General features: G+C 36.2%; 1 protein-coding gene across 3 annotated transcripts in view; it reads left to right on the top strand.

Moving 5' to 3' along the window:
- Positions 1 to 2,379: 2,379 nt before the first annotated feature.
- AFF4 (ALF transcription elongation factor 4) overlaps positions 2,380 to 26,529 on the top strand; it is a 75,394-nt gene continuing 51,244 nt past the window's right edge. Inside the window, exons 1-6 of one of the 3 annotated variants that reach the window (XM_074360660.1) lie at positions 2,380 to 2,773; positions 17,373 to 17,464; positions 17,931 to 18,057; positions 20,432 to 21,226; positions 22,472 to 22,516; positions 26,260 to 26,346. In XM_074360660.1, coding sequence (XP_074216761.1) covers positions 17,935 to 18,057; positions 20,432 to 21,226; positions 22,472 to 22,516; positions 26,260 to 26,346 — 1,050 coding nt within the window. In that variant the 5' untranslated portion in view covers positions 2,380 to 2,773; positions 17,373 to 17,464; positions 17,931 to 17,934. The remainder of the gene's footprint in view (positions 2,774 to 17,372; positions 17,465 to 17,930; positions 18,058 to 20,431; positions 21,227 to 22,471; positions 22,517 to 26,259; positions 26,347 to 26,529) is intronic. The other 2 variants (XM_010971608.3, XM_074360661.1) reach the window with 2 other exon arrangements.

Here is a 26,529-nt window from a genome sequence, read left to right as displayed (position 1 = left end):
TGGTAGTGGTTATATAACTATGTATTAGTCAGAACTCATAGAATTGTACATTAAAAAGGATAAATTTTACTGTATGTAAATTGTACTTCTAAAAATCTGACTTAGCCCCTCCCCTCCCCAGAAATCTACTAAGAATTGCGGCTATAACAATATATATTGAATTTTTTGTTCAAATCTGGCATGTTAATAAAATACTTATACTTTCCTTAGAGATTTTTTTTTTGTCTTATACTTTTATGGTAGGTATTTTCTGCTATTTCTCCAATCTGTGCAGGTGACTTACACTGTTCTGGGATATGAAGTTAGAAACAGAAATTTCACTCTCTTAAAATGGATGCATCTGATTAATTAAAAAGGTAGAGTATTAAAATGTTACAAGTTGAGAAATAAGTTTAGGAATTTTTTTCCTGTCATTTCTGAAAGGGAAGGAAATTCTTATTTGCAGAATAATGGCAGAGAAAAGTCTACATTTTCCACCTCCATCCCTCTTTTTGGTTTTGGTTTTTAAGTAAGGTCTCATTTACATTGAAAAAGTATCATAATCCTTTATCAAACAAAAAACATATTATCTTTTGATTAGGCAAATAACATTTACTCCAAAATAAGGGAAGGAACTTTCTTGTAAAGTTTATGAAATATCTTCAGTGTTTTAATACTTACTGTATAAAATGATAATCCTTCTTCTTTTAGTTTTTTTTTTTTTTTTTTTTGAGGGGGAAGTAATTAGGTTTATTTATTTTTGGAGGAGGGATGGGGGGGATTGAACCCAGGACCTCCTGCATGCTAAGCATGTGCTCTACCACTTGAGCTATGCCCTTCCTTTAATAAATAATCTTTCTTATTGTCACTCTCCATCTTCACTCCCTTCCAATACAGCCTTGTACCTTCCCAGGCAGAATATGAAAAAAAGGAAATGAAATTGACGCAACTTATATAGAGGACAATTTGGCAGTATCTATCAAAATTAAAAGCACCTTCTGATTTAAAGATTGCAGTCTAAGGATTTATTGGTATAGTTGTCCATTGTATGAGATTATTAGTTGCAGTTTAGTTTGTAATTTAGCAATGGATTGGCAACAACCTAAATGTCCACCTGTAGGGGACTAGTTCAAATAAATTATGATATTTGCAAACAATGGAATATTACACAAATTACATAATCTTTTGTGTAAAAAGAAGTAGGTATAACTGTATATTAATATATAACATATCTTGAGAAGGATCCATTAGAAAATGCTAAGTAATTGCCTTCAGAACCGGAGTATCTGAAGGTCAGGAATGGGAGCGTTAATTATTTTTCACTCTATTTTTCATAGTTCATTTTGAGTTTTGCACCGATACATTTCCTAATTTATATAGATATATAGCTAAAATCTATATAAAGAGTGGAGCTTAAAAGTAGTAATAAGTGGTCACTTCAGAATTTTAAAAAGGACAAATATCACTCTTCTTGATGTTGATGAATTACGAGCTTTTAGCATTGATAAAAAAAATTTTCGTATGCATATTCTTTCTAATAGTTAATCACAAAGCTTCTCAAAGTCCCTGAATTTTATTTTTAAAAATCCTTAAAATGATTGCTTCAAAATTAGTGGAAAGTGAAAAAACAGCTCCCCGAGGCTCCTTCACAGGAAGAAAACAGGTAAGAGGCAGGAAATTATAACGTGTTTTCCAAATAATGAACCAAAAGTAGTTTGTCTGGACAGTTCTACGAGACCCTTTCAAAAATCCTGTCTAGCTTATAATTATTACTTTACTCTCAATTAAATTATAGCTTGCCCTGAGTGGCAAGATGTTAAGTGCAGAAGGAAAGTGTTCAAAATATCTTGAAGAAAAGTATTAACGGCAGATGTTTAGATGAAAAAGGAAAAAGGCTGGCTTGGCTTCTTGCGAGAAGTTCAAGCGAGGTTCTGGGCAGCCTCCTGTAGACTTCCTTTTTTCGGCCTGACCCACCGAGGGCCGCTGACTGCGGGCTTCAACGTCAGCACCGGGCAGCGGGTCTAAGGGACTTCGGGTTCGGCCACACCCCCAGCAGGGGCGGACCGCCTGACCTCCCGAGCCCTAGAACCGGTAGATCCTGCTCCGCCCGGCCCCGCCCTTCCGAACCTCGCTAGCGGCTACGCGCCGAAGGGTGTGCGTGCCGGGATGTGCAAGCCCGGTCCTGCCCCGCCGGCCCGGCCCGATGGGGCCGCCCGGACAGAGGGCTCAGGAACAGGCCACTTGGGCAGGAGCCCCGCCCGCCCGGGGTCGTTGGACCCGGCGGCCGCGCACGTCACCACCGCGGCGTCACCTCCCTGCCCTGCAGGCCCCCCAGTCCTCTGCTTTTCTGGAGGGGAGGGGTGCGGCGTTGCCACGTGACGCCTCGTCCCCGCCCGGCCCTGGTCACATGGGTGGCGCGGCCGCTGCGTCAGTCACAGTCCTGGCTGCGGGAGTCGAGCCGCCGTCGCCGCCGCTGCCAGCGGACGGGGCGGGGATCCCGGTGCCAGGTCCCCGTCAGCCCGCCCCTGCCGCCTCAGTCGGCCGTCCTGGGCTGGGCCCGACAGTCATGGAGCGGGGCGGGACCTCCGCCTGTGCTGTGTGAGGTGCGTCTCCGCCGCCGCCTGCGCTTTTCGAGACCTCCCGAATCCCCACCGCCGCCCGGAGCCCCGCGCCCTTGGCAGCCTGTCTCCGCCTCTCGGGCGGGCTCGAATGCGCGTCCGGTGAAGGTGCAGGCCCGGCGCCGCCGCTGCCGCGGCCGGGAGATGGTTCGGGCCTAGCGGAGCCGGGACTGGAGGTGAGAAGGACCGGCGACTGACTGAGGGCCGGGCCCGGCCGCGGGCGGGGATGGGGGAGGGGGAGAACAGGTCCGCCTCCGGGCTCGGGGAGACCCTTCCTGCTGGGGGCTGCTCAATCGGCTCCTCTCGTTTTCGCGTTCCACCCCTGACCCTCAAAAAAGATAATTAATTAAAAAGGCTAACCCAATCCTAACAAAAATTCCCACAAATCCATCTCTTCACCGTTTTTCCTTTCCCCTTTCGTTCCTTAATCCATTCCTTCCCTCAGAGATTCCGTCGACTGATTTGTTACTTTTTCACATCCTCCTCAATTTCAAGTTATTTCTAGTTAAAAAGAATATAGGCCTAGATTCTGGCTATCATTACCCAACTAGTTCTCGCTTTCCTTCTCGCGATCCTGCGCACGTCCTCCCCCCACCCCCCGCAAAAGGGAAAAAATTTTCCGCCTTTGGCAAAGGGGCTTGACTGAAAATGGGAATGTGGGGGTGTAATACTTGAATTACCCCCCCCCGTAATTTCTGAATCGGTCTGTTAGCGAGTTACCCCGATAGCTTGTATTTGGATATTGATGTGTAGGCCTTTCCTCCAGCTGCCTGTGCCCGGGGTTAATCTCGTAATTGACGTCAGTGCTTTGTTCCTTCCACTTTGCTGTTCTTTCCACAATTTGAGGATGGATCATGGGGTATAGGAGTTTGAGGAGTATTCTTATTACCTTTTCTTTCACAAAGGATATCATTTATAGGAAGTTGAAGGTACGAATCTGAAATGCTTGTGTATGGAGTTCAAACTAAGACCAAGAGTTCGATTTAGGGTTCTCATAGTTGCAATTAAGAATTTTGCGATTTCTTTCCTGCTGGCCAGATGGGGATTTTAAACTAAGGCCAGTACCTTTTCCAGTTACCGGTTTTTTTTCCTGACAGAATCTAGGCTATAGTTGCTTGTGAATAGGGTGTTTGTAAATGTGACGCTTAAAACGAGTCTTGTTTTTAAAGGCTGAGATGTTAAAGGCTCAAAGCTTTGTTTCCACGTTGATTCTTCAAAGCTTTGTAAAGTGCTCCTTTTATGTAACTGTCTTTTAACTTACCCAAATCGAAATATTTATGAGAACTTTCTTAATTTGGCATTTAATAAAGAGCCTTTGTGGCCTGTGAATCTGCCTAGAATCATCTTTGGTCATATGTGCATAAAGAAGTGTTGGCAAGTGGCCACCTGGTTTTTAACAAAGCTGGCTTCTTTAAATTTCTCAGGTTTATTTTACTTGTGCATCATTGCGTTTTTCAGTCTCAAATATTAAAAAAAAAACTCAAGAAATTATTTTAAATTATCTTTTAGAGTTAACTTAGCTGGGAGCAATTTAAAAAAATTTTTAATATCAGCAGTTTTGTCAGTTTGTGGCAGCTTGCAGGCTTATGACTGGTTTTTGTTATCTCTACAGGAACAGTAGGCAGATTTTGCTTTAAATAAAATTCTGTGTCAAGTGGGGACAAGATAGAATGTTTGTGAATGACCCAACATTTACTATTTGGTTACAAAAAAATCTTAGTTGCGTTCATTAGAAAATCGTCTACAATTTTGGGGTGTAAAGGTGATTCTGCAGAGCTTTGGTGAAGTGTAATTAAGAACTCTGAAGTATAGGATATTTTCATTCAGATTCACTTGCTATGTGTCAAATGATATAGTTCCCTTCTCCGTGCTTTTGAGTTATTCTACTCTCTTTGTGACAGTTGATGCATTCTGCTTTGTATTGTAATTTTCTTATAGGCCTGCCATGTCTTTAGAGCAAGAACTTTATTTTTACCTCTCTGTATTCTCCCTAGTATTTTATGCAATTATTAGATTGAATTTGAATGTTATATCCAATCCAATACTTCACAAAAGAGTGATCCAAAAAAAGCTGTATGAGCAGGTAATCAGTGTTTGAAGGGGAAAAAGTAACTATTAACTACAGAAGATGACAAGGTGAAGCCTTCTAAAATTATGTATCTTACCTTTTTTAGGAGTTAAGGTAAATGTCATAGTTTTATGTGTACCTCAGAGGAACAAAGAAAATAAGTATTTCTTCTTTGGTGACCGTCTACTGGTTTCAAATGGAGTCCAAAATGTGTGAGGCCTTCTCTTTGTAGTATTTTTCATAAAATCAGAGATATTCTTAGATTTTGAAGGCACACCTGGACAATGACCCAGAAGTGCAATGTGTATTATAAAAATTGATGAATTAGATTTTATTTTTTATTTCAGCTCTCTTCTACAGATATCTTACTTAAACTTTCCTTTATAATGTAAAGGTTTCCCAGATTTTGAACCCCCAATCCTCATTATGTTTCCTTTTTTATTTCCTCTGATAAGTTGGGACAATTATGTTTGATTTCTGGGAGGGTGTTTGCCAGTCTCAGTTATTGTGAAATAAGGTGTAGTCAGTGACTAAAGACTGCTTAAAGCTTACCTGACTTGTTACCTTGCTCTTTTTCCCTTTGGTTTAGGAAAAGCACCCCTACTTGTGTTAACTCCTTGTGCCCACTCACCTTGGCTATTTAAAATGATACTCTAGTACGTGGTGGAAGAGGGCAGTAATAAACATTCTGGTTATTGAGTTTTGGCTGATCATCTGCATTCCTGTTTGTCTTGATGTTCATTTTCAGTGGCATCATATCCTGAGAATTTTAATGGTCCTGGCACATAGAAAACAGTAGAACTACTGAATTCACTTCCGAAATACTCCAAAAACATTTTAATTTTGGAACTACTTACTCTATTTTTGAAGGAAAAAATCTTATTTAAAATATACCTGCTTCATCAGTAGACTTTATTAAAAAATCTGTAACCTGGGGAGTGTTCTGAGGGAAGGAATTTCTTGTAACTTTCTCTTTTGAAGTGCCTGAAGTACTATGGTGGTGGCCTTTATGGATTTTAGGCAGGTAGACAAAGGTTATCAGTGGGTACTGTCTTAAACTAATTGTTTTGAACATCATTTCCTAGGCTAGATAAAAGAGCTTCACGCATTCTTTTCCCAAAGTTGCGTGGGGTGTAGAAATCAGGAATTGACATTAATAGATTGCCCTGGAAAGCCAGTATGGTTTGGCTACCTAGATATTGTCATGATCTATCCTGAGACTGGGCTCCCTCAGGCTGCTTTGGGCTTGAGTGGGTCTCCCGTGATTTTTTTCAATTTGGAACTACCTATTGGGTTATGACTTCACTTTGAGTTTTCCATTTCTTGTCATCATTAGGGTAGGGACAGTTTTATGGAGAGGTGAGTACAGGCCATTACTCTGCATTCCCACCTCTTCCCTATTGCTTTCATTTCTTCCATCTGGAATATCACTTTTCCTCTCTTGTTCTCTATTTGTTAACATTTAACTATCTTTTAAGACCCAATGCAAATACCATTGCTTTCTTAAGTTTTACTTGATTCCCCACCCTACTCTAATTGTGACCTACCTCCTTTGAATCCCTGCATCAATTTGTATCTTTCTTAATTATTTAAGCAGCTAACTGTGGGACCATAGCATGCTGGGTAATGTGGAGCACAATGTATTAGAGAAGATTCACTAGTAAAATAAAGATTATGTTGTCCTATTTCATTGTGTATCTCTGAAAAATATGAATTAAAACAATAATCCAATGTAAGATTTTCCCCCCAAAATTAACACTAATTCCTTAATATCATCATATATCCAATCTATTAATTTCCCTGATTACAGTTTTTGTTTTGTTTTAACAGTTGTTTGAATTAGGATCCAAATAAGATTCTTATATTATATTGGATTAATGTGCGTCTCAACCCTCTTATTTTTTTCCTCCATGGGTTCCTGTCTTTTTGTTCTTTTTCCCAATTGGTTTGTTAAAGAAACCAGGTGTTTGTCCTGTGAGATTTCTGACAGTCTGAATTTTCCTGATTTCATCCTTGTGGTTTCATGTAATATGTTCTTCTGTCCCCTGTTTTTCCTGTAAATTAGTATTTATGTCTGAAAGCTTGATCCGATTCAGGCTTGAATTTTTTTTTAATGACAAGAATACTTCATAGGTAGGGTTGTGTACTTCCTGTGTATTCTTAAACCCTCAGCCTGGCTTCTTATCCCTACCATGCCACTGAAATTGCTCTTACCAAGGCCACCTGTGTCTTCCGTGTTGTCAAATTATATAATCATTGCTTATTCCTTTACCTCTTTCTTTACTTAATATTATTAGCTATTGTCTCCTTGATACTGTTTTTCTCCTTTTCTGCCTTTCTTACTATTTACTGCTTCTTTGCAGACTCTTTAATTCTCTGCTAATCCCTTTATATTAGTTCTGGTTTTTATCTTGGCCTTCTCTTTTCACTTTTCTGGATGATTTTATCCATTTTGATTGCTTTGCTATATTTTTAGGTGTTTTTTGGGCACCAGAACTCTCATCCAATTGAATACCCCTCTGTAGATTGTCTAATAGGTACTTTGTTTTTGTTAGGAGAGTGACACATACCTAACATAAGCAAAAAGAAGAATTTATTGGGAACATACTGGGTATCCCGTGAACTCTAAGAAAGGTAATCAAGCCATAGGAGGACAGTTAGAATTCAGGAACAGCTGCATCCAGGGGCTCCAGATGTGATCAGGAGTATCTCTTTATATCTTACAAGATGCTCTTTGTTAATTTTCTCTTGCTGCGGACCAACTTTAACACTTACTATTGAGTTTTAAACCTTACAGCTTCTGCCATCAGAGAAACTGATCTGATTCTCAATCCCAAATCTCAGAAAAGGGACATTAGGTTGTATGTCCACCTCTGGAGCACAACTTAGGTTAGGGGGCTACACTGTAGTAACACATTCCAGCTGCAACATCCCAAAGAGAAATGGAGTAAAGTGCACTCTTAAAACATAGTAGTCACTTTGTTTATCCCATGATTATTTAGTGCACACACCCAGTCTTACTGTTTTTAGGAATATATGTTAAATATTTTCTTTAACATAATCTGCCTATATATACCAGCAAGTTCATCTCTTCTATGGAGACAACCCAAATTCATATCTACTTACCACATCCAGCGGTCATTGTTCTCTGAGTCTGAATTGTAAAGGTGATACTCTTTGTTAATCAGGCCTAAGTTTGCGTTGTCACATGTCTGAAAATTGTGGGCTAAATGCTAAATTTAACCATCCCTAGCATAACTGATACACAATGGTGGAAAAAAAATAACTAAAACTCTTATGAGGGGTGGGGAGAGGAAGGTATCATTGCTCCAAAACTTACCCCATATCTTGCTGGACAGGTACAGTATTGTAAGGTGAATGATAGAACCAGCAAATTGCATGGGCCTTCATTTGTTGACTTAATTCCTTGAAAATGGAGTGACTTCTTTGGTCAACCAAATGACGATTTTCAGTTATGTACACTAGGAAGATTTTCCTTTTCTGTTGCCTTAGGTTAAGGTTAACACTGAGAAGACATTTGGAAGAATTTTAGGGTTGGGCAGTTCTATGTTGCTTTAGCACAAGGGTTGGTAAACTATGGTTAGTAGGCCGAATGCTGCCTGCTTTTGTATGGCCTGAGTGCTAAGAGTGGTTTTTATGTTTTTAAGTGGTGGGAAAAAATCAAAAGAATATTTTGAGGCATGTGAAAATTATAGGAAACTCAATTTTCAAGGTCCATGAATTTTTTTTCATTTTTTCAGTTTTATTAGGCAGAATTGTTACAATTTGCACATATGTAATGTATTGCATATAAATACATATATACAATATACTGCGCATATTTAAAAAATTTACAGATATGTGCTATTCATTGTTTCTAAGAATGTTTAGAGCTTTAGCTTTTTAAACTTACATAGTTATCAAAGGAATAAAGCCAACCACAAATTAAGAATTAATTAAAAAAGATACATACACCCTGCTATTAACAGCAACATTATTTATACTTGCCAAGATATGGAAGCATCCCAAGTGCACATCAACAGATGAATGGATAAAGCAGTTATAGCATATATATGTAATGTCATACAACTCACCCATAAAAAAGAAGGATATTTTGCCATTTGTGACCCTTCATTCACTTTTTTTCACTTCAAAAACCAAAATTTTATAACTGGCATAAATATTTCCATTGCATCCAAAAGAACAAAATACCTAGAAATAAATTTAACCAAGGAAGTTACCTATCCTCTGAAAACTGTAAAACATTGATGAAGGAAATTGAAGGTAGTACAAAGAAATGGAAAGATATCTTGTGCTGTTGGATTGGAAGGATCAATACTATTGAAATGGCTGTACTACCCAAAGCAATCTGCAGATCCAATGCAACCCCTGTCAACGTACTCACAACATTTTTCACAGAACTAGAACAAACAATTCCAATTTATATGGAACCATAAAAGACCCCAAACTGCTAAAGCACTCTTTTGTAGATCTTTTTTTTCTCTCTTTCTTTTTGTTCTCTTTTCTTATGGTTTGTTGACTAAAGAAGTTCCTTTCACATTTGTTGTAAAGCTGGTTCCGTGGTGATGAATTCTTTTAGCTTTCGTTTATCTGTGAAGCTTTTGATTTCTCCATCAAATCTGAATGAGAGCCTTGCTGGATAGAGTATTCTTGGTTGTAGGTTTTTCCCTTTTATCACTTTAAATATATCTTGCCACTCCCTTCTGGCCTGTAGAGTTTCTGCTGAAAAACCAGCTGATAACCTTATGGGAGTTCCCTTGTATGCTATTTGTTGCTTTTCTCTTGCTAATTTTAATATTTTCTCCTTATCCTTAATTGTCAATTTCATGACTATGTGCCTTGGTGTGTTCCTATTTGGGGTTGGTCCAATGTGGAACTCTCTGCACTTCCTGGACTTGGATGACTGTTTCCTTTCCCAAGTTGGGGAAGTTTTTGGTTATTACATAAATAAGATTTTATTGGAGCACAGACAGCACACTCATTTCTTTATGCATTGTATGTAGTTGCTTTTGCTGTTCCTTTGGCAGAGTTGAGTAGTTGTAACTTTATGGCCTGCAAAGCCTAAAATATTTAGTACGTGGTTTTAAAAAAGCTTGTCGACGTCTGTCTTAGCAGATCAAATGGCCCCTAGTGGATACTTGAGTCTGAGGATTGCCTTAGGGTTGGGCAGTTAGTTACAAGGTCCTGTTTACTGTGGTGGTGGTGGTGGTGGTTAGGGGTTTTTTGGTTTGATTGTAGATTACATATATATGTATGTGTGTGGGGGGGTATATATGTGTGTATACACATTTACATATACATATAGATATATAAATATAACAGATAGGGCCTGCACATTGGCCTGCCTTTAGTTAGGGATTCAGACTTTACCTGTCAACTATACCCTGAAGGTAGTAGGATCACAGTATAGGTTACGAAGTAACATGGTTGATTTTAGTACAGCTATGTGAATTGGGGAGAGAATTTCCAGAAAAGCTGGGGGTAAGTGAGATGACAGTAGAAGCTGATCAGATAGTCCCTGTAACTATTGATCATGTACAAATTATTCTACTACTTCTCAATCCCCTCATCCCTAAATTCTGCTCTTTTCCTTGTCTTGGAGAATGCATCACCATCATTGCTTTTTCTAGAAACCTGCAAATTGTCCTTGATTCCTCTGTTTTACATATCATGTCTCCCTGGGCCCAAGATTCTCCTCCTTAATGTCTTTGAATCCAAACCCTTTGTCTACATTTTCTACATTCGTACTATTACTGGCTTAATCCAGGCTTTCATTTCTCTCCTGGGTTATTGCAACAGTCTCCTCATTGTTTCTTTATAATCAACTTCACCTTGTACCAGAGTGATTTTTGCCCCCTCTAAATTGCAAATTCACTTGTCTTTAAACTCATTAGTAGTATTGCATTTTCTGTAGCAATCTTCTAATTGGGGATTCTTGTACAATAATGAGTTTTATGTAACTTCTGAACAACTGCTTTATAGCCAAACAATCCCCTGGGAGTTTGTTGCTGTGTTTAGATTTTGTTTACTATTGTATTTGTGTCAAGTTATAAAGCATTGTACAAATGATGCTTAGACAGGGAAAGATGGTGAGTTAAATTGGATTATGTCCTGGTATGTGTTAGTATACAGGCAGGCCAAACTCTGGCTTAGTAGTACCTTATTTTCTCTGTGCGATGTATCTGGTAGATCCCATCTTTGTCATTTATCATTGTGAGACAGTTTGCAGTAGGAGTGTTTTGTTCCAAACTTCAGCAGTGGTTATACTAGATAAATAGTTTGTGTAGATTTCATTAGGGTGCTAATGAACAAGAAAGACCGCCAGACTTAACAAGTGAGGCCTCTTTCAAATTGACATTTAAGGATTGGCTAGTAGTATGTATAAAGTTCAATTTCCCTAAATTAGAAAATAAACACTTGCAGTTACTAAATCTATTTAGTATGATGTATTTATAAACATTTATTGCACTAGTAATATTAAGTCAAATTACCAAGGTGGTTTAAAAATTTAGAACTAGACCAGAGACTACATATTTCCAGGATTGAATACATCATTGGTCTAGTTTATGCAAAACAGCATAATCTGTTATGTTAATGTTATTTAAAATTTTGTTTTGTATTTAATTTTTAAAGTTGCTTTAGTTTTGCAGCTCCATAAGAGCTATGAACATAATGAGTTCATATCTAATTTTATATCCATACTATTTTATTAATGCTAGAATGAAGAAGTCATCATCCAAGATCTGGGAAATATAATTTTCTCTGAAAAGGTCCTTGTATCTTTCAGATTTGAGAAACAAACCCACAAGTCTAGACTGATCCCATATACGTCTCCAGTCTTACCTTTCATTTTCTCTCCCCCAGTTCTGTTTTCCAGCCACACTTGATCTACTTCTGTGCCCTGGGTGTGCTGTGTGTTCTCTCCTCTGGGCTGTTGCACATGTAGTTCTGTCTGATAAGAGCCAGCTCCCCTCCTTCCACCTTCTTCCTTCTCTTCCTTCCTCCTTTTTTCCTGCCACCTTCCTCTAGTCAGGCTAGCTGTAACCAGACCTTGGAGATGTTGGGTAATTTTAATTTTTATATTCTTAGCCTTAGTGTAGTGTCTGACAGTATAATGAATGAGTTTAAGTAGTTGTTGAGTGAACTAGTGTTAACATTGCACCTTATATGTGGTCTATACTGAAGAGACAGATTTTAAAATCAGACTTGTAAAGCCTTTACAGTTCTTTCTGAATTCTGTTTAAATATGTCACAAGTCTGAATTAGAAAATATTTTGAAAGTAGGTTTACTCTTTTCACTCACAAATTGATTTTTCAAACTAGTCTTTGTGCCATAATAAATAAGTCACTTATAACTTATAAGTTTGTATTCCAGTGATTAAAGAGCAATAGCCTTAACTCCTTAACTATCTTTTAAAGCAATATTCTTCTTTATGTTTTAATAGAACCTTATTAACAAGAATTTAGAGTAATTAGAACAGGGGCTGATTTAAGTTTACAAGCCTTGAGTATATGCTTTCTTGATTCAGTATGTTACCATTTTCTCTTGAACCTTTTTAAAAAAATGTATTTATGTATTTATTTATTTATTTTTAATGGAGGTACTGGGGATTGAACCCAGGACCTCATGCATGCTAAGCATGGGCTCTACCACTGAGCTACACCCTCCCCCACTTTTAACCTTTTTAATAGTATTCTAAGAAGCTTTATGTATTTCAGAAAATCCAGGTTACTATCTCCTGTCTTCATATATGCAAATGAGGTTGAAATGAATGAGAAATAATTTCTTTGTAGTGTAAACTCTAAGGAAACTTTGCTGTGTAATGCTTTTAAACTTTTGCTTAATTTGCTATATGCATTTTTAGGTAATAAAGTTGCTTTTATTTTGCCATTTGGACTTATGTTATTTTCTTTTGGCTTTCAGGTACTATAAATGAAAGCAGTCTTGCAGTACTCTGTTGAGCAGATCATTTCTTTCTGGGTGTTGTTGACTGAAACATTCAGTTTTTACACCTTCTCAGTTTGCCAAGTATGATTCTGAGATTTTACAGTCTAGCGCTTATATTTGATGAACGTTTGAGAGTACATGGTTTATGTAAAAATAGAAATTGATCATTTCTGTGTGTATTTTTCTTGTACATATGTTGTTTTTCTTTTAGATAAACTCTTTTAGAAAAATTGCATTAAAAAACAACAGAATTCAATTAGTATCAATATTTAATGCTTGTTTGGGTTGATAATATATTTAATGCAGAAAAAAGAAGACGTGCTCTCTTACTGTTATCAAATATAACCAAAAGTCTTAGGAAGGAAATGGGAGACTATCCATGGATAGAAGGAGATGGGTGATACCATATGTGAAACTCAGTTTTCAGCAAGTACTCCCACTAACTCTTAGACTCTTGAGGCAATAAGACTATAGTTGTGACCTTTATAAAATTCATCAAGTGTGTTGAGTATGTATCTTTTGTGTACCAACTATTGTGTTAAGTGTTGAAGAGAGGAGACGTTAAGTGGTTTCTATAGTTCTTACTCGCCAGAGGCTTATAAAATGGAAGTGAGTAGGGAAAGCAGATAGAAAAATAATAATAAATAATCCTAATGTAAGGCAAGTGTTAAGCACCAAATGAAATACAAAGAAATGCTTTGGGAAGTAAGTTATTTTAGTGGCAGAGGATTCTTGGAGAGCTTCTTGGAGAAAGGGGTACGTATGTGATAAACTTTGAAATGGATGTATTTAGAAAGGTGTCGAAGGAGGGACATTATTATAGAGGGACTAGTTTGAGCAAAGACCTGGATCTGAATATTTGTGTGTTATTTTCAGGCTCAAAGTCCTGAAGGCTTTATAAAAGTAGATAGAAATAGAACTGTGGACAGCTTTGAATCCAGAGATGAGAATTTTGTACTTAGATTTTCCATAGAGCTTAGAGTTACTAGTTACTTTTGAGTGGAAGAATGTACTAATTAGCTCTATTTTATCAACATATTAAAGTAATTATTAGTGCATACGTTACATAAGTTTCCAGTAAGGTACATTTGTACCTTTGTGGGTTTTAGATATTTGTTTGTTTTCAAAGTGAGAAACTGAGTCAGAAACTTGTTTTCTTTTTTATAAAGCGATCTGTATAGTTTCACTTTTAACCATTCTCACCACCCATTTATTCATCTTTATTGGTTTGTTTGCTTTGGAGGGGAGGTAATTAGGTTTATTTATTTACTTAAAAAAAATTTTTAATGGAGGATTGAACCCAGGACCTAGTTAGTGTATGCTAAGCACATGCTTTACCACTGAGCTGTACCTTCCATTCTCACCATTTATTCATCTTTAAAGATAAAAGACTTCTCAGTTGGATTTATTTTCCATATGTTTGTAGACTTTGGTATTTGAGGTAAGTTTAAACCAGCTAAATTTGGTTTAAACATTTATCAAATATTAATAAATGCCTAAGAAGTATACTTTTATTTGATTTTGGTTCTGAAACAGCTACATGGCATGTAACTGTGCAAGACTACTCAGGGGAAGAAGGAGCATTTAGTTTTATTACTGATAGAGACATCTAAAGGGAGGCAACTGGTTAAAGTGATACGAATATTCATTCTTATGCTCACACTTAAGTGTGAGCACATTTATGTAATAAACATTTCTGTTCTTGAATTGAAGTTTCTTATTTTAAAAAGAACAACTCAGTTTATCAGTAATCAGTTTGGAAAATACTTTTTCAAACTAGTTATTGAACAATTGAATATTCCTTAATGATATAATATACATCGATTGTGATACTGTTTGGCCTCTAAGATGAGGGAATAAAGTTTTGCTTTATCAGAAAAAGCTTCATAGAAGAAGTGAGTTGAGTTATTGTTAAAGGATCAGCATTATATAGCTTAACAGATCAGCAAAGAAATACATTTCATTTCTGGTCGACATGAAATAAACACAAATGTTAAGAGTTCGCTGAATTAAAATTTATTGCAGAATAGTGTCTGATTTTCATGTAATATAAAGTACTAATTATTTCAACTTCGAAATATTAGTATTAGTGACGTTAGGTAAAGAATATCATGTCTCAATCTCAAGATATTATTTCCTAGTGAGATAACCACTCCTTTCTAACCAAGTTGTGAAATTCATTAGTTAACTCATTTAAGTGATTGTCTACTAGATATTCTAGGTATGCAGTGCTGAAAAACAAAACACATTCCCTGACTATTGCCTAGTGGGAGAGGAAATATTAATGAAGATCAAAACAAGTATATATTTAATTGTGATCAATTAAGTCTGAAAGAAAAGGGAATTGTCTACATGGATTTACTGAAGCTAGAAAGAGCACCACAAGTTCAGGAAGCATAGAAAAGGCCCTTGATGGGAGTAGGAGGAGAGGGTAGTAAGACAGGAAATGAATCTGTTGAGAGGCAGGAGCCACATCAGTACAAAGTCAGATCATGGCTTTGTAGGCCATGTTAGGTACCTTAAGTTTGTCCTAAGATAAGTGGAAGGCTTATTGAAGAATTTTAACCGAGGATTGGATAACATGATTGGTTTTTTTGTGTTTTTTTTAATTTACTTTCTTATTTTTCTGGTTTGTGTTTTTAAAAGATCACTTTGATGGCTGGAATATGGATTAGAGAGAGACAATGGGAAACTAGGAGTCCAATTAATAGGCTGTAGCATTTGTTCAAGTCAGAGATAAAATGATGGCTTGTTTTGAACAGTGGCAGTGCAAAAGGGAAGTGAACTGATAAATTCAAAATGTATTGTGGAGGCTATGCTTATGGATTGAATGTGGAGAGAGGTTGAAGGGAACATTCAGCAAGAGCAGTTGGTTGATAGGATAAGGATCACTGGAGTAGGAGTTGTTGGAGGTAGGGTAAAAGACATCAGGAAATCAATTTTTGGATGTATTAAGATTGAGCTTCCTCAGTCAAAGGACATGATCAGACAGGTCGCTGGATATTTAGTTCTGTATCTCAGAAGAGAAAGATGTGATGGGGAGCATATTTGGGTATTTGAAACGTAGGCATACAGATGGTATTTTAAGCCATTAGAATGTAGGGAAAGAATGTAGATTTAATCAGAATCTGATTAAGACTCATGGCTGAGTGCAGGAGTGCCAATTTTTAAGAAGTCTAGTTGCAGACGTCCTGAGGGATATGCTAAAAAGTAGTTTTGTCTGTACAGCAGAGATATACTTTAAATTTAGTCTTAAATGACTAAATTTCATTTTTTAGGGGAGTTGAGATGAGTGGATTACTGCTTTGGGGAAAGTTTATCTTAGGCAGCGAGAATGATGTTGAAAGACAAGAGAAAAAAATAGAGCTGATAAATTAGGTGGGAAAATAAGTTAGATCAGAAAAAAATTAGAGAATAAGAGATACAGCTGGGATATTAGTTCTTATAAGCAATCATTTGATTTAGCTATGAGCTTTTGGCAGCCTTATTAAAAGAGGAAATATTTAGTTTGATGATTTTTATTGTGATGACAATAATTATAATTACTGGAATATAGGAGGAATTTTGTGGGAATCGTCTGTTTTTGCAATAAATGTTCAGGTGTTTCTTGCATAATTATTTTAGTGCTGTTGAAAACATAAAATTAAATCATAGTTTAAGACAGTTTTGTTATTTTCTGATCTTTCAAGAATTGAGTTTAGGAAAGGTAAGGAAATTGGAAATTAACATACCCCTTAGACTCTGTCAGATACAGGTAACTTCATATGTTGTAGCACCATAGCTCTAGAAGTCTATTTGAAACTTGATTCTTAGTGATATATAATTATTAGTTGGTTCAGGTATGCAGGAGGATAGTACATGTTCTTTGGTTTTAGTCTCAAAGTACCAAAGTGTAGATGTTTTATGATATTTATTAAAGAAAGAATCAGGTATGTTTTGTGGTTCTGATGGGGGACCAAAGAAAGCACACACTATTTCCATAATTTCAAAATAGCTTGTATTCTTGTGTAAGTTTGTTAGAAAACTATACAAATAAGAAAGAACTCAAATACACATCTGGACACTTAAAACATTTTTAAAAACATTTTAAAAGCAATTTAAAAACAAATTGCTTTATTTGCATGATATTAAGTTGTGCAAATTAGGAAGTTCTATCTTTGAGTGTTTTGTTGCACTTATAAATAAATCCTCAAGAGTATATTGGTTTTGGTGTCCATTCTCATTTTATAATTATAGTTTCCCCCAATCTTGATTGACTTCAGTTTTCTGATTTGATTTGACTTGTGAATCATAAGGCTAGAAATACTGCACAGTATAACCTGATTTTTCCCTTTGGCCTCCAACAGGACTTTAAAAACAAAACAAAATAAAATGAAACCAGGACAGATAATTTAAATCTATGTCCAGGGAAGGTGTGTTGCAGAGTCCCTGGTAATCCCTTGTCCTGGGGTTTGACAACCTTTTTCACTATTATGTATTTAACCAAAATCTGTAAATATAAATAAATTATTTTCCTTGGTTTGTCCTTAGTGAAAATACAACACTGTCATGATTATAGAAATGGCACCTTCAGTTTTCCCTTCTCCCAAAAGACTTTAATTCTTTTTCAGTACTATTTCAACTACTTTTACTAACCCAAGTTAATTTTAGATTCTATTGCTGAAATCCTCAGTTTTGCCATTTATTGAGGTGTTAATTGAAATATTAATGTATTTAGAGCAGAAATGTCGTTTTTTAGGGAATCTAGATCAACAGCAAAGCTGAGGTCAAACTGCCATAAGGATGGACACCAAGGAGGCTGTGTTTGGGACAAAAAGAAATCAAGATAAGGTAGATGCAAAGTAGAGAAAAGCACTGGATCCTGGGGGGAGGGAGTGGTAGGTGGGAGTGGGTTGTATGCCTCTAATGGCAAAGAATAGTTAGATTTCTGAAGAGGAAGCCACAGAAGGCTTATAGGAAATGTTAAGGATTTGGGTTTAAGTACTACCTTCTTTCTGAATATATAAATTTTAGCTGACTTTTAACTAGCCGAATACTTAAAAATTCATAAGATAAAGTGTTTCAGTGGGGTGGATCCTAATATTCTGGGCTAATGTTTTCTGTCTGGGCAATTGTGGAAGACACTATTGGTATTGATAAAACCATTGCCAAAACCCAACTTCAGTACTAACACCTGTTATTACTTGAAAGTTGAAAGGGAATCTCCGATTGAAGCATTAAACTGACAAAATGAGCAAAGAACATTGAATTTTTCCTTTTCTTTTTTGTGATGTAAAGATTGTGTTTCTCTTTATAGCAACATGAACCGTGAAGACCGGAATGTGCTGCGTATGAAAGAACGGGAAAGGCGGAATCAGGAAATTCAGCAGGGTGAAGACCCCTTCCCACCTAGCTCTCCTCTCTTTGCTGAGCCATACAAAGTTGTAAGTTGTTCTTTGAATATTTTTTCCCTGTAATGTGACATTTTTTGCTTTTAAAATGTTAAACTTGAGTTTTTATGTTAGAGTTAAATTACTGCACCTTTTAACATTTTTTTCCTTTTCTCATAGTGGGATGTACTTCTCTGGTATAAACTTTTCATTGGAGTATACCATACATACAGAAAAGTATACAAAATAAGTATTATAGCTGAAAGAATTTTCACACCATGAACAACCTCACATAATTAGTACATAGATCAAGAAATACAGCATTACCAGTGCCCCAAAGTCATCCTCACAACTGCTTCCACCATTGCTATCCTATGCTCTTGAAATGTGGTGTGAGTTAGTTCAAGCATCCATATCTGTCTACATTCCTGGCTTGCCCACTAATCCTGGGCAAGCATTTCACATTTCTGAGCCTCGAATTAAATTAAAATTTTGTGAATCAGTATGCATCATCTACTGTTTCCTTGGCTATTTGGGTGTAACATCAATCAAAGGCAAATATTTCATAGATTTTTGTTTCTTTCTCCCATTTGTTATTTGCATACTTGGTTTAAGTTTCAGTGGCTATTAGTATTTTTAAATGAATGTCTTCAGTATCCATCTGATTCTTTTTCTGTTATACTAAATTCTCTCATTTTCTTTCTATATGTGTAATGCTTAATTAACAATATCAAATTTAAATTAAAGCACGTCAGAGGTGTTCAATAAATTGAACTAATTGCTATTTTTATAGCTATCATTGTACATGATTTGGGATTACATTAAACACTGAGTCTGATGACTGTAGCTGTCGTAGCCACAAATGTCTAATATTTGATTTGGATTTCATTTGAAGTATTCTTACATTTTAAAGTGTTATTCTGTGTATAATACTATGTATTGCAGTAGTAATGGTCATTGTTGATTTTATGAGATTGACAGTGTATTAGACTTTTTTCTGATGAAATATAAATGTAACAACATATCCTAGGTTTCCCTTATAATAGTTGGTGTTTGTAGAAACCATTTGTGAGATCTTTAGAAAGCCATTTATTCAGAGCATTTAAGGATTTTTTTCAATGAAGGGCAGTTATACTGACATCATTTATGAGTGTAACACAAAATTTGGGATTTGGGATTAGGGATTAAAGATATTTTGAAAAAAAGAGTTTTGTCCAGAATCTTTGAATCATACTACTATTTATTAAGTAAATGTAGATTTATTTAGAAAGTTACACACTGTGTAGAGTGTAGGCTGTTTCAAAAGTCAAGAGAAAGGCTACAAGGTCTGGGGGTTGGGTGCTCAGGTTAGAGTAAAAGTGAGCACACACTCTATAGACAGAATGTGGGCCGTCTCCGAAGAGGAGAGAGTAAGAGAGGCGGCCCATACTACTGTTTATTTTGTAATTGCTTTGTAATGAATTGGATTTGGTTTCTGATCTTGATACTATCAGTAAACTGCTGTAAATTTACCTCTCGTTTAATAGGGAACAGACTGATTTTCAAATAATCTAATGTCACTATTGATTCATGCCAACCTCAAAATAAATAGTGGTGACTCAGGATTCCTTTTTAATTGAAGTATAGTTGACGATGGTAGCTTAGTCTTGATTTCCTTTCTTTAACGTCATCAGTCAACTTTTTTTCTTACAAGTATATGAATGTGAAAGAGTCTAAAGCTTCTAGACATCTTGGACTTTCTCTTATAATCCAAGAATAATTCTTGAAACTTGAAGTATATACTGTTGAATTATAAAGTTGGAGCATTTGATGGTCAGAATTAATAGCCAGGATTTAAAACTTTATCAGTGGATTTTTCCATACTAAATTTGTTGCTTAATTTGTTGTTGACTTTATTAACTTGATGAGACAAACTAACAGAAGGAATTAAAATTTAAAAAAACAGTTATTTGGGTATAACTTGTTTTACTAAATTTTTATTTTTACTTCTAACTATAACATTGAATTATAAGGAATATTATGTTTTCCTAGACTGCCACAATATGAGTGTTGGCTAATATGCTGACCTGGAACTTAATTACATAAAGGCAAATTGCTTTTTCTTCTCTTTAAAAGATTTTTACTACTATTCCAGTATATTTATTGGTGAATTTGGATTTTTTTTAATCTCCTGCAATCTGTTGTACATATTTCTCAGTGTCCTATAAGATATTTATGTTTTAACATGAAGTTTTTTGACTTTCAGTGCATTTTTTTCACCATAAAAATTACATATTTTAAGTTTGTTTTGCAATTTTAAACTTAATGTATGAGATGAGACCTTCTTTTGAAAAGCCTCTTTACATTTGAAGTTTGGAAAGTTAGTTTAGAAGCATGTTTTACTTCCAGTTAGGCTAATTTTACAATTTTATTTTACTTTTTTTTATAGACTAGCAAAGAAGATAAGCTATCAAGTCGTATTCAGAGTATGCTTGGAAACTACGATGAAATGAAGGATTTCATAGGAGATAGATCTATACCAAAGCTTGTTGCAATTCCTAAGCCTACAGTACCACCAACAACAGAAGAAAAATCTAACCCAAATTTCTTTGAACAGAGACATGGGAGCTCTCATCAAAGTAGCAAATGGACTCCTGTAGGACCTGCACCTAGCACTTCTCAGTCTCAGAAACGGTCCTCAGGCTTACAGAGTGGACATAGTAGCCAGCGGACCAGTGCAGGTGGCAGTGGTGGTACTAACAGTAGTGTCCAGAGACATGACCGTGAGTCATATAGCAGTAGTGGGAGCAGTAGCCGGAAAAAAGGCCAGCATGGATCGGAACACTCCAAATCACGCTCTTCTAGCCCTGGAAAACCCCAGGCTGTTTCTTCATTAAGCTCCAGTCATTCCAGGTCTCATGGGAATGATCACCATAGCAAGGAACATCAGCGTTCCAAATCACCTCGAGACCCTGACGCAAACTGGGATTCTCCTTCCCGTGTACCTTTTTCAAGTGGGCAGCACTCAAATCAGTCTTTCCCACCTTCGTTGATGTCAAAGTCCAGCTCAATGTTACAGAAACCCACTGCTTATGTGCGGCCCATGGATGGACAGGAGTCCATGGAACCAAAGCTGTCCTCTGAACACTACAGCAGCCAATCCCATGGCAACAGCATGACTGAACTGAAGCCCAGCAGCAAAGCACATCTCACCAAGCTGAAAATACCTTCTCAACCATTGGATGTAAGTCACACATTTAGAGCTTTTTAACATTGTAACTATATGAAGCAATTTACCATGAAATTATGCTTGAACTTGAACTGTCTCTTTATCTTAATAGTAAGAAATGTAAGTTTAAAGAGAGACTTGTAATTGACTCCCAGGTGAATCTATAGAGCTCTCATCCATCCCTCTTGAGCAGTAGAGAAAATGTCATTCACTATTCTCAAACACTATAATGACAGCTCAGTTGCAGAATTAAAGCGTGGTCTATCAATACCTATTTCCTTCTTTTGATTTTTTGGAATAATACAATTTATGTTTTTGGTTTTTTTTTTAATTCTGTTCTCATTGTGATACTCAACACTGAGACTTGGGCAGGTTAATTGTGGTGAATTGGAGCATTTTGGGGTCCATGTAGCTGATAATGTAAGTACAGTTTGGGTGCCATGATCCTTTTCTCTGGTTACACTTAAAGGTTTGAGATAGCTGCTCCAGACATAGTGGTGGTTTGAAATTTATAGGGTATATAACTGCATACCAAAGCATGATACTCAGAATAACCAAAGAAATGAGCATTTGTGTGAAATAGCTGAAATTTAATCTTTAAATATAGTTTTGGTGATAAAAAAATTTTCTTAAGTAATGTCAGTAGCTGAAAAATCATAGCTCAAATCTTAAAATGGTGGGGGAGGAGGTTGAGGATAGGTAAAATGTCATTTTGAGGACATTTAAAAATCTTTTTCTGTGGCCTTGGGAAACTCATTGTTCATGGCATCTAATTACTCTTCTCAAGAGAGTAGGAAAGAGGTAATTTGTTCTTTCTTCAAACAGTATAACATGATCCTTATAGTTAGGCTTGAGTTCACTGTAGCTCTCCAATTCCTGTTTGTGCCTTAGAATAAACAACTTAACTTCATGATTTGAGAAGTGCTATGTAAAATGTCCATCATATTCTAGATGAGTAATGTTTCAGTAATATTTGTTTTATTTTACTTGTTAGTTTATGTGAAATGATCTCAGTATCTTGCTATATTTTATATGTAAATAAACTTTAATCTTTGACAAGTTGCTCACTGGAAAAATACATTTTAAAAATTATTTCTAATCTAAGAAAGATAAGATTTTTAAAAATCTTTTAAAAAATACGAAGTTCTTCAGATCATGTACAATTTGGTGATTAAAATTTTTTAGTGCTTGAAAACTGGTAAAAAACCTAATAATAAATGACTTCAGATCTAATGCCTGTTTCTTTTCCTCTTCCTTAAGGCATCTGCTTCTGGTGATGTGAGCTGTGTGGATGAAATTCTTAAAGTAAGTTTTTAAAAAATAGGTTCAGTCTCTTTAATTATGGTACTCTTCTGACTGTTCACCCTCTTTCCCCCGTATTTCACAAAGTTTCTGAAGCAGTAGATTGCTTACATGTATAACCTGATTATACCTATCAAAAATAACTGACTGTTGTGCTTATATTCATACTTAGGTTCTAAATCACTTTGTTTGTTTACTATTTGCCCTCAAAAAGCTGTGTTTTTCTGTTTATTTTTTTGTTTGTAAGTAAAAACAAATTCCGGTCTTAACAGTTTGCCTTGAAAAGACGAAGAAACCGAATGTTACTATACTTTCTCAGTTTTTTTTATCAGTTAATAATTTGAAGTGCTGAAAGCTCAGTAGTTTACCAGTAAAACCGTTGTGTCAAAAATACCTTTGCTTTGTGGTTCATCTTTATTTACTGGTCAAATCCTACAATGAAAGGCCTCCTGTAAATATTGCACATTTTGAGTGTTTAATGGAATATGTTTAAACTCGACACATGACCAAAGTGTATGTTTTTCTGCTGGGAAAAGAAGAAGTTGTCTGTTGGAAAAAGAGAAAGTCCAGTGAATTGATGAGTGACAATGACTGCTTTTGGTTCAGTAGAGGAAAACCATCAGTCACATACTAATTGTATACTTTCTGCATACGCTCCTGAATTTTTATGTTTGCATTTCACTGTGGATTCTTTTGAAAGACTCCTTGCGTTGGCTGCTTCCACTTTATTCTCACTTTCCTTCCTTTAGCCCACTGTTGTCTCCTTTACTTCTGCTATTCTGATGAACCTGTTTCTCCAGGGTCATTATCTTCTACTTCCTCAAGGGCTTCATTTGAATTCTCTACTCTTTCTGCTGTTTTGAAGAACATTTATTGTTTTCCTTCAGGAAACATCACTCTTCCTTCCTTAACTGTTGTTATTCTTCGTTGTTTTTATTTTCCACACTCCTTTCTTGTCTTTCATTCTCTACCCTTGGGAACACTTGTGTCTTACCTTACCTCTTAAATGTGGGTGCGTTTTCTAGCCGCTCCTCTTTCTCCTCTTTGATGTGATTTTCTTCCATTCTTTTGGCTTTATCTGTTTGTTATTCAGTCTTTCTGTCCTGCCTTGGGCTCTTTTGGATTTTGGTTTTTGTCTTTTAATTGCTTCTTGGGTCTCCTTGTGGATTTCTCCCTGCTTCTTTGGACTCAGCATATCTAAAGTCATATCATATCTAAACGTGTTTAAAGCCATACTATCAGATGTCCTTCTGTTCTAGTGCTACCATTCTCCCTTGCTGGTAAGTGTGGAATCCTAATTATCTTTCACTTCTTTGTCTCATGTTACATTTAATCACAAAACTACATGTAGACTTTGAAAATTCCTTGAAAATGCTTGTTCCTTTATTTCCATTTCTCCCATCTTGAGTTTCAATAATTACAGCATACAGTCCTCACTCTGCCACTCTGCCTCCAGAATCTCCCTGCTCATCTGTCTTCTATATTTCTTCCAGATTCTTTGCTTTAATCCTTTGTCTTCATAAATTGATTTCCTTCTTAGAAGTTTTCAGTGGCTCTCTAAGGCCTTTAGAAAGAGTAGTGTGCAAATTTAACATTCCAGGCCTTCCACAAGCCAGTTTCAACCTCTCCCACTACTGATTGACCAATTTTGCCAAACTGGTTTCCCTAAGCTATACACTTGCTCTTTTAGCTTTGTACAGTAAACTTTCATGGAATGCATTCCTCCTTCCTCTTCAGTTATATATATATAGATTTTGTTTTTTCTTAGACTCCCACTGAAATCCTTCTTCCTCATGTATTAGACCATCAGGCCACAGTGGTAACTCTTTCCTTTGGATCTCAAATCATGTTCATTTTTCAGTTGCCATGTATAGAGAAATTCTAAAGGAGCATATATCTTTCTCCTGAATCTTCAAACATGTATGGCACTCTAATACCTGGAAGAAATCTTAGATTTTCTTATATTTAATTATCTCCTTGATGTTACTGACCATTTACTCTCCATTTTATATATGTAGGACTTGGCACATGGCCTTAGGTGTAATAGGTGCTCAGTCATTAATGATCGGAAGTTAAACAAATTTTCTGTTGAGAGTATTTGACGTATAAAATGCCAACATTGAAAACCTGGGGTATGAGTTTCTGCTTCCTTTCCCTTCCCTATGTGCAGCATGCAAGAATGTTCACATCCACATTCTCTTCATGTTTTCTTGATATTTGTAGTCATACTCTCTGGGAACCCCATCATGAACTTAAAGAAATTTTTTTAATCTAAAAGTAATACATGTTTATTATAAAAATGATTTAATTTAAGGTTTATTAATTGAGCACCTACTATGTGTCAAGCACGAGGGATACAGTGGTGATAATAGTGATAGTGTTGTACCTTTGAGCTGACATTCCAGAGTAGGATAATCAACTGAGTAAAATTATTTCAGAAAGTGAAATGCTATTAAAAAATAAGGCATTGTAAGAGGATAAAGAGCATTTATAGTGTAGGTGGCTGTTTCAAGAGGTTCAAGTAGTAGAAACTGTATCAAGTGCCCTTGTCTCTTCTTCCTTCAGTCACTCTATTGTTCATAGGTAGCCACTGTTAACTGTCTTCCAGAGATTTTTTTTCATATATAAACATTTACTAGGACATATCCTTTGATTTGTTTTTGCCACTTAACAATAACTGAATATCATTTCCCATCAGTAGTTAAATTTCTCACTTTTCTATCTGCTTGATCTTCCGTTTTATGTGAATATCTGGTAATTTAAATAATCCTGTTTTGTTGGATATTTAGGTTGTTTCCATTTTTTATGTGTGAGCACCTTGAACGTGTATCTTTATATAACTGTGTAGGTATATAGCTCTAGAGTAAATTCCTAAGTGTTATACCACCTTTAATTTATTGTATTTTTTCAGTGTACTTGATGGCTTACTTTGAACTAAATGCCAGAAATAAAACACTCCCTTCTTATCCTATGTCTAATACCTCACTGTCCCTGCTCTTCTAACGTATACATTGTGATCGTATCCAAACCTCCACTGGGACATAGTTGACTTATGATTAGACAGAAATGGAATGAAATCAGACCTGTGGCCTTACTTGTCTGTCTTCCTCTTCATATGCTTTTGATAGCTCTCTTCTGAGTTCCTCCACCTGACCAAAATTTCCTATCAGTGATCGGGCTCTGTAGCTAGACTTCCTAGGATGAAATTCTGTGTCCATTACTAACTTAAGTGTGTGACCTTGAATAAGTAACTTAACCTCTGTGCTTCAGTTTTGTCCTACGTAGAGTTAGGGTAATAATGGTATGTACCTCATAATGTCATTGTGAGTACTAAATGAGTAATAGACATGTAAAATAGCTCAGTATCTGGCCCATTAAAGGTACACAGTCAGTATTAGCTGCTTTTCTTACTGTTCTCCTCCTCCTCCACTTCCACAGCAGGCTCTTCCTCAGCATTTTACTATGTGCCTTGAATTTGATTACAGGCTGATATCTGTAACTTTTCACAGATACTGTCATCTTAACTCTAAATTCCTTGAAGCTAGAGAGTGTAAATTATTTATTTTCCTATTAGCTGCCCCATAGTGCCTTGCACACATTGTGCTTCATTAACATTTATTGATTAAATATGTATGCTTTTGGAGGAGCAGTCATGAAACCAGCGTTTATAATACAAATCTGGTTTTTAGCTGTGTAATTTTTATCCTTGACCTGCTTGAAAACAAACTGTAATAATTACATTTCAGGAGATGACGCATTCATGGCCTCCCCCTCTAACGGCTATTCATACACCATGCAAAACAGAACCTTCCAAATTTCCTTTTCCAACTAAGGTAAGTAAATAAAATGTGTCTTTAATACTGTAAGAAAACTCTAAATGGCTTGACTAAAATCGTATGAATTCAAAATTGTCTTGCCATTCCCATTCCAGTGGGAGACAGACAGTAAATAAGTGAATAAATAGGTAAGTTCGGATAGTGATAATTACTATAAAGAAATAAAACAAGAACATGGGA

Source organism: Camelus bactrianus, chromosome 3 (genome assembly GCF_048773025.1).
Source record: "Camelus bactrianus isolate YW-2024 breed Bactrian camel chromosome 3, ASM4877302v1, whole genome shotgun sequence".
In the NCBI taxonomy this organism is placed as follows: domain Eukaryota; kingdom Metazoa; phylum Chordata; class Mammalia; order Artiodactyla; family Camelidae; genus Camelus; species Camelus bactrianus.
This window is presented reverse-complemented; position numbering and strand designations above follow the sequence as displayed.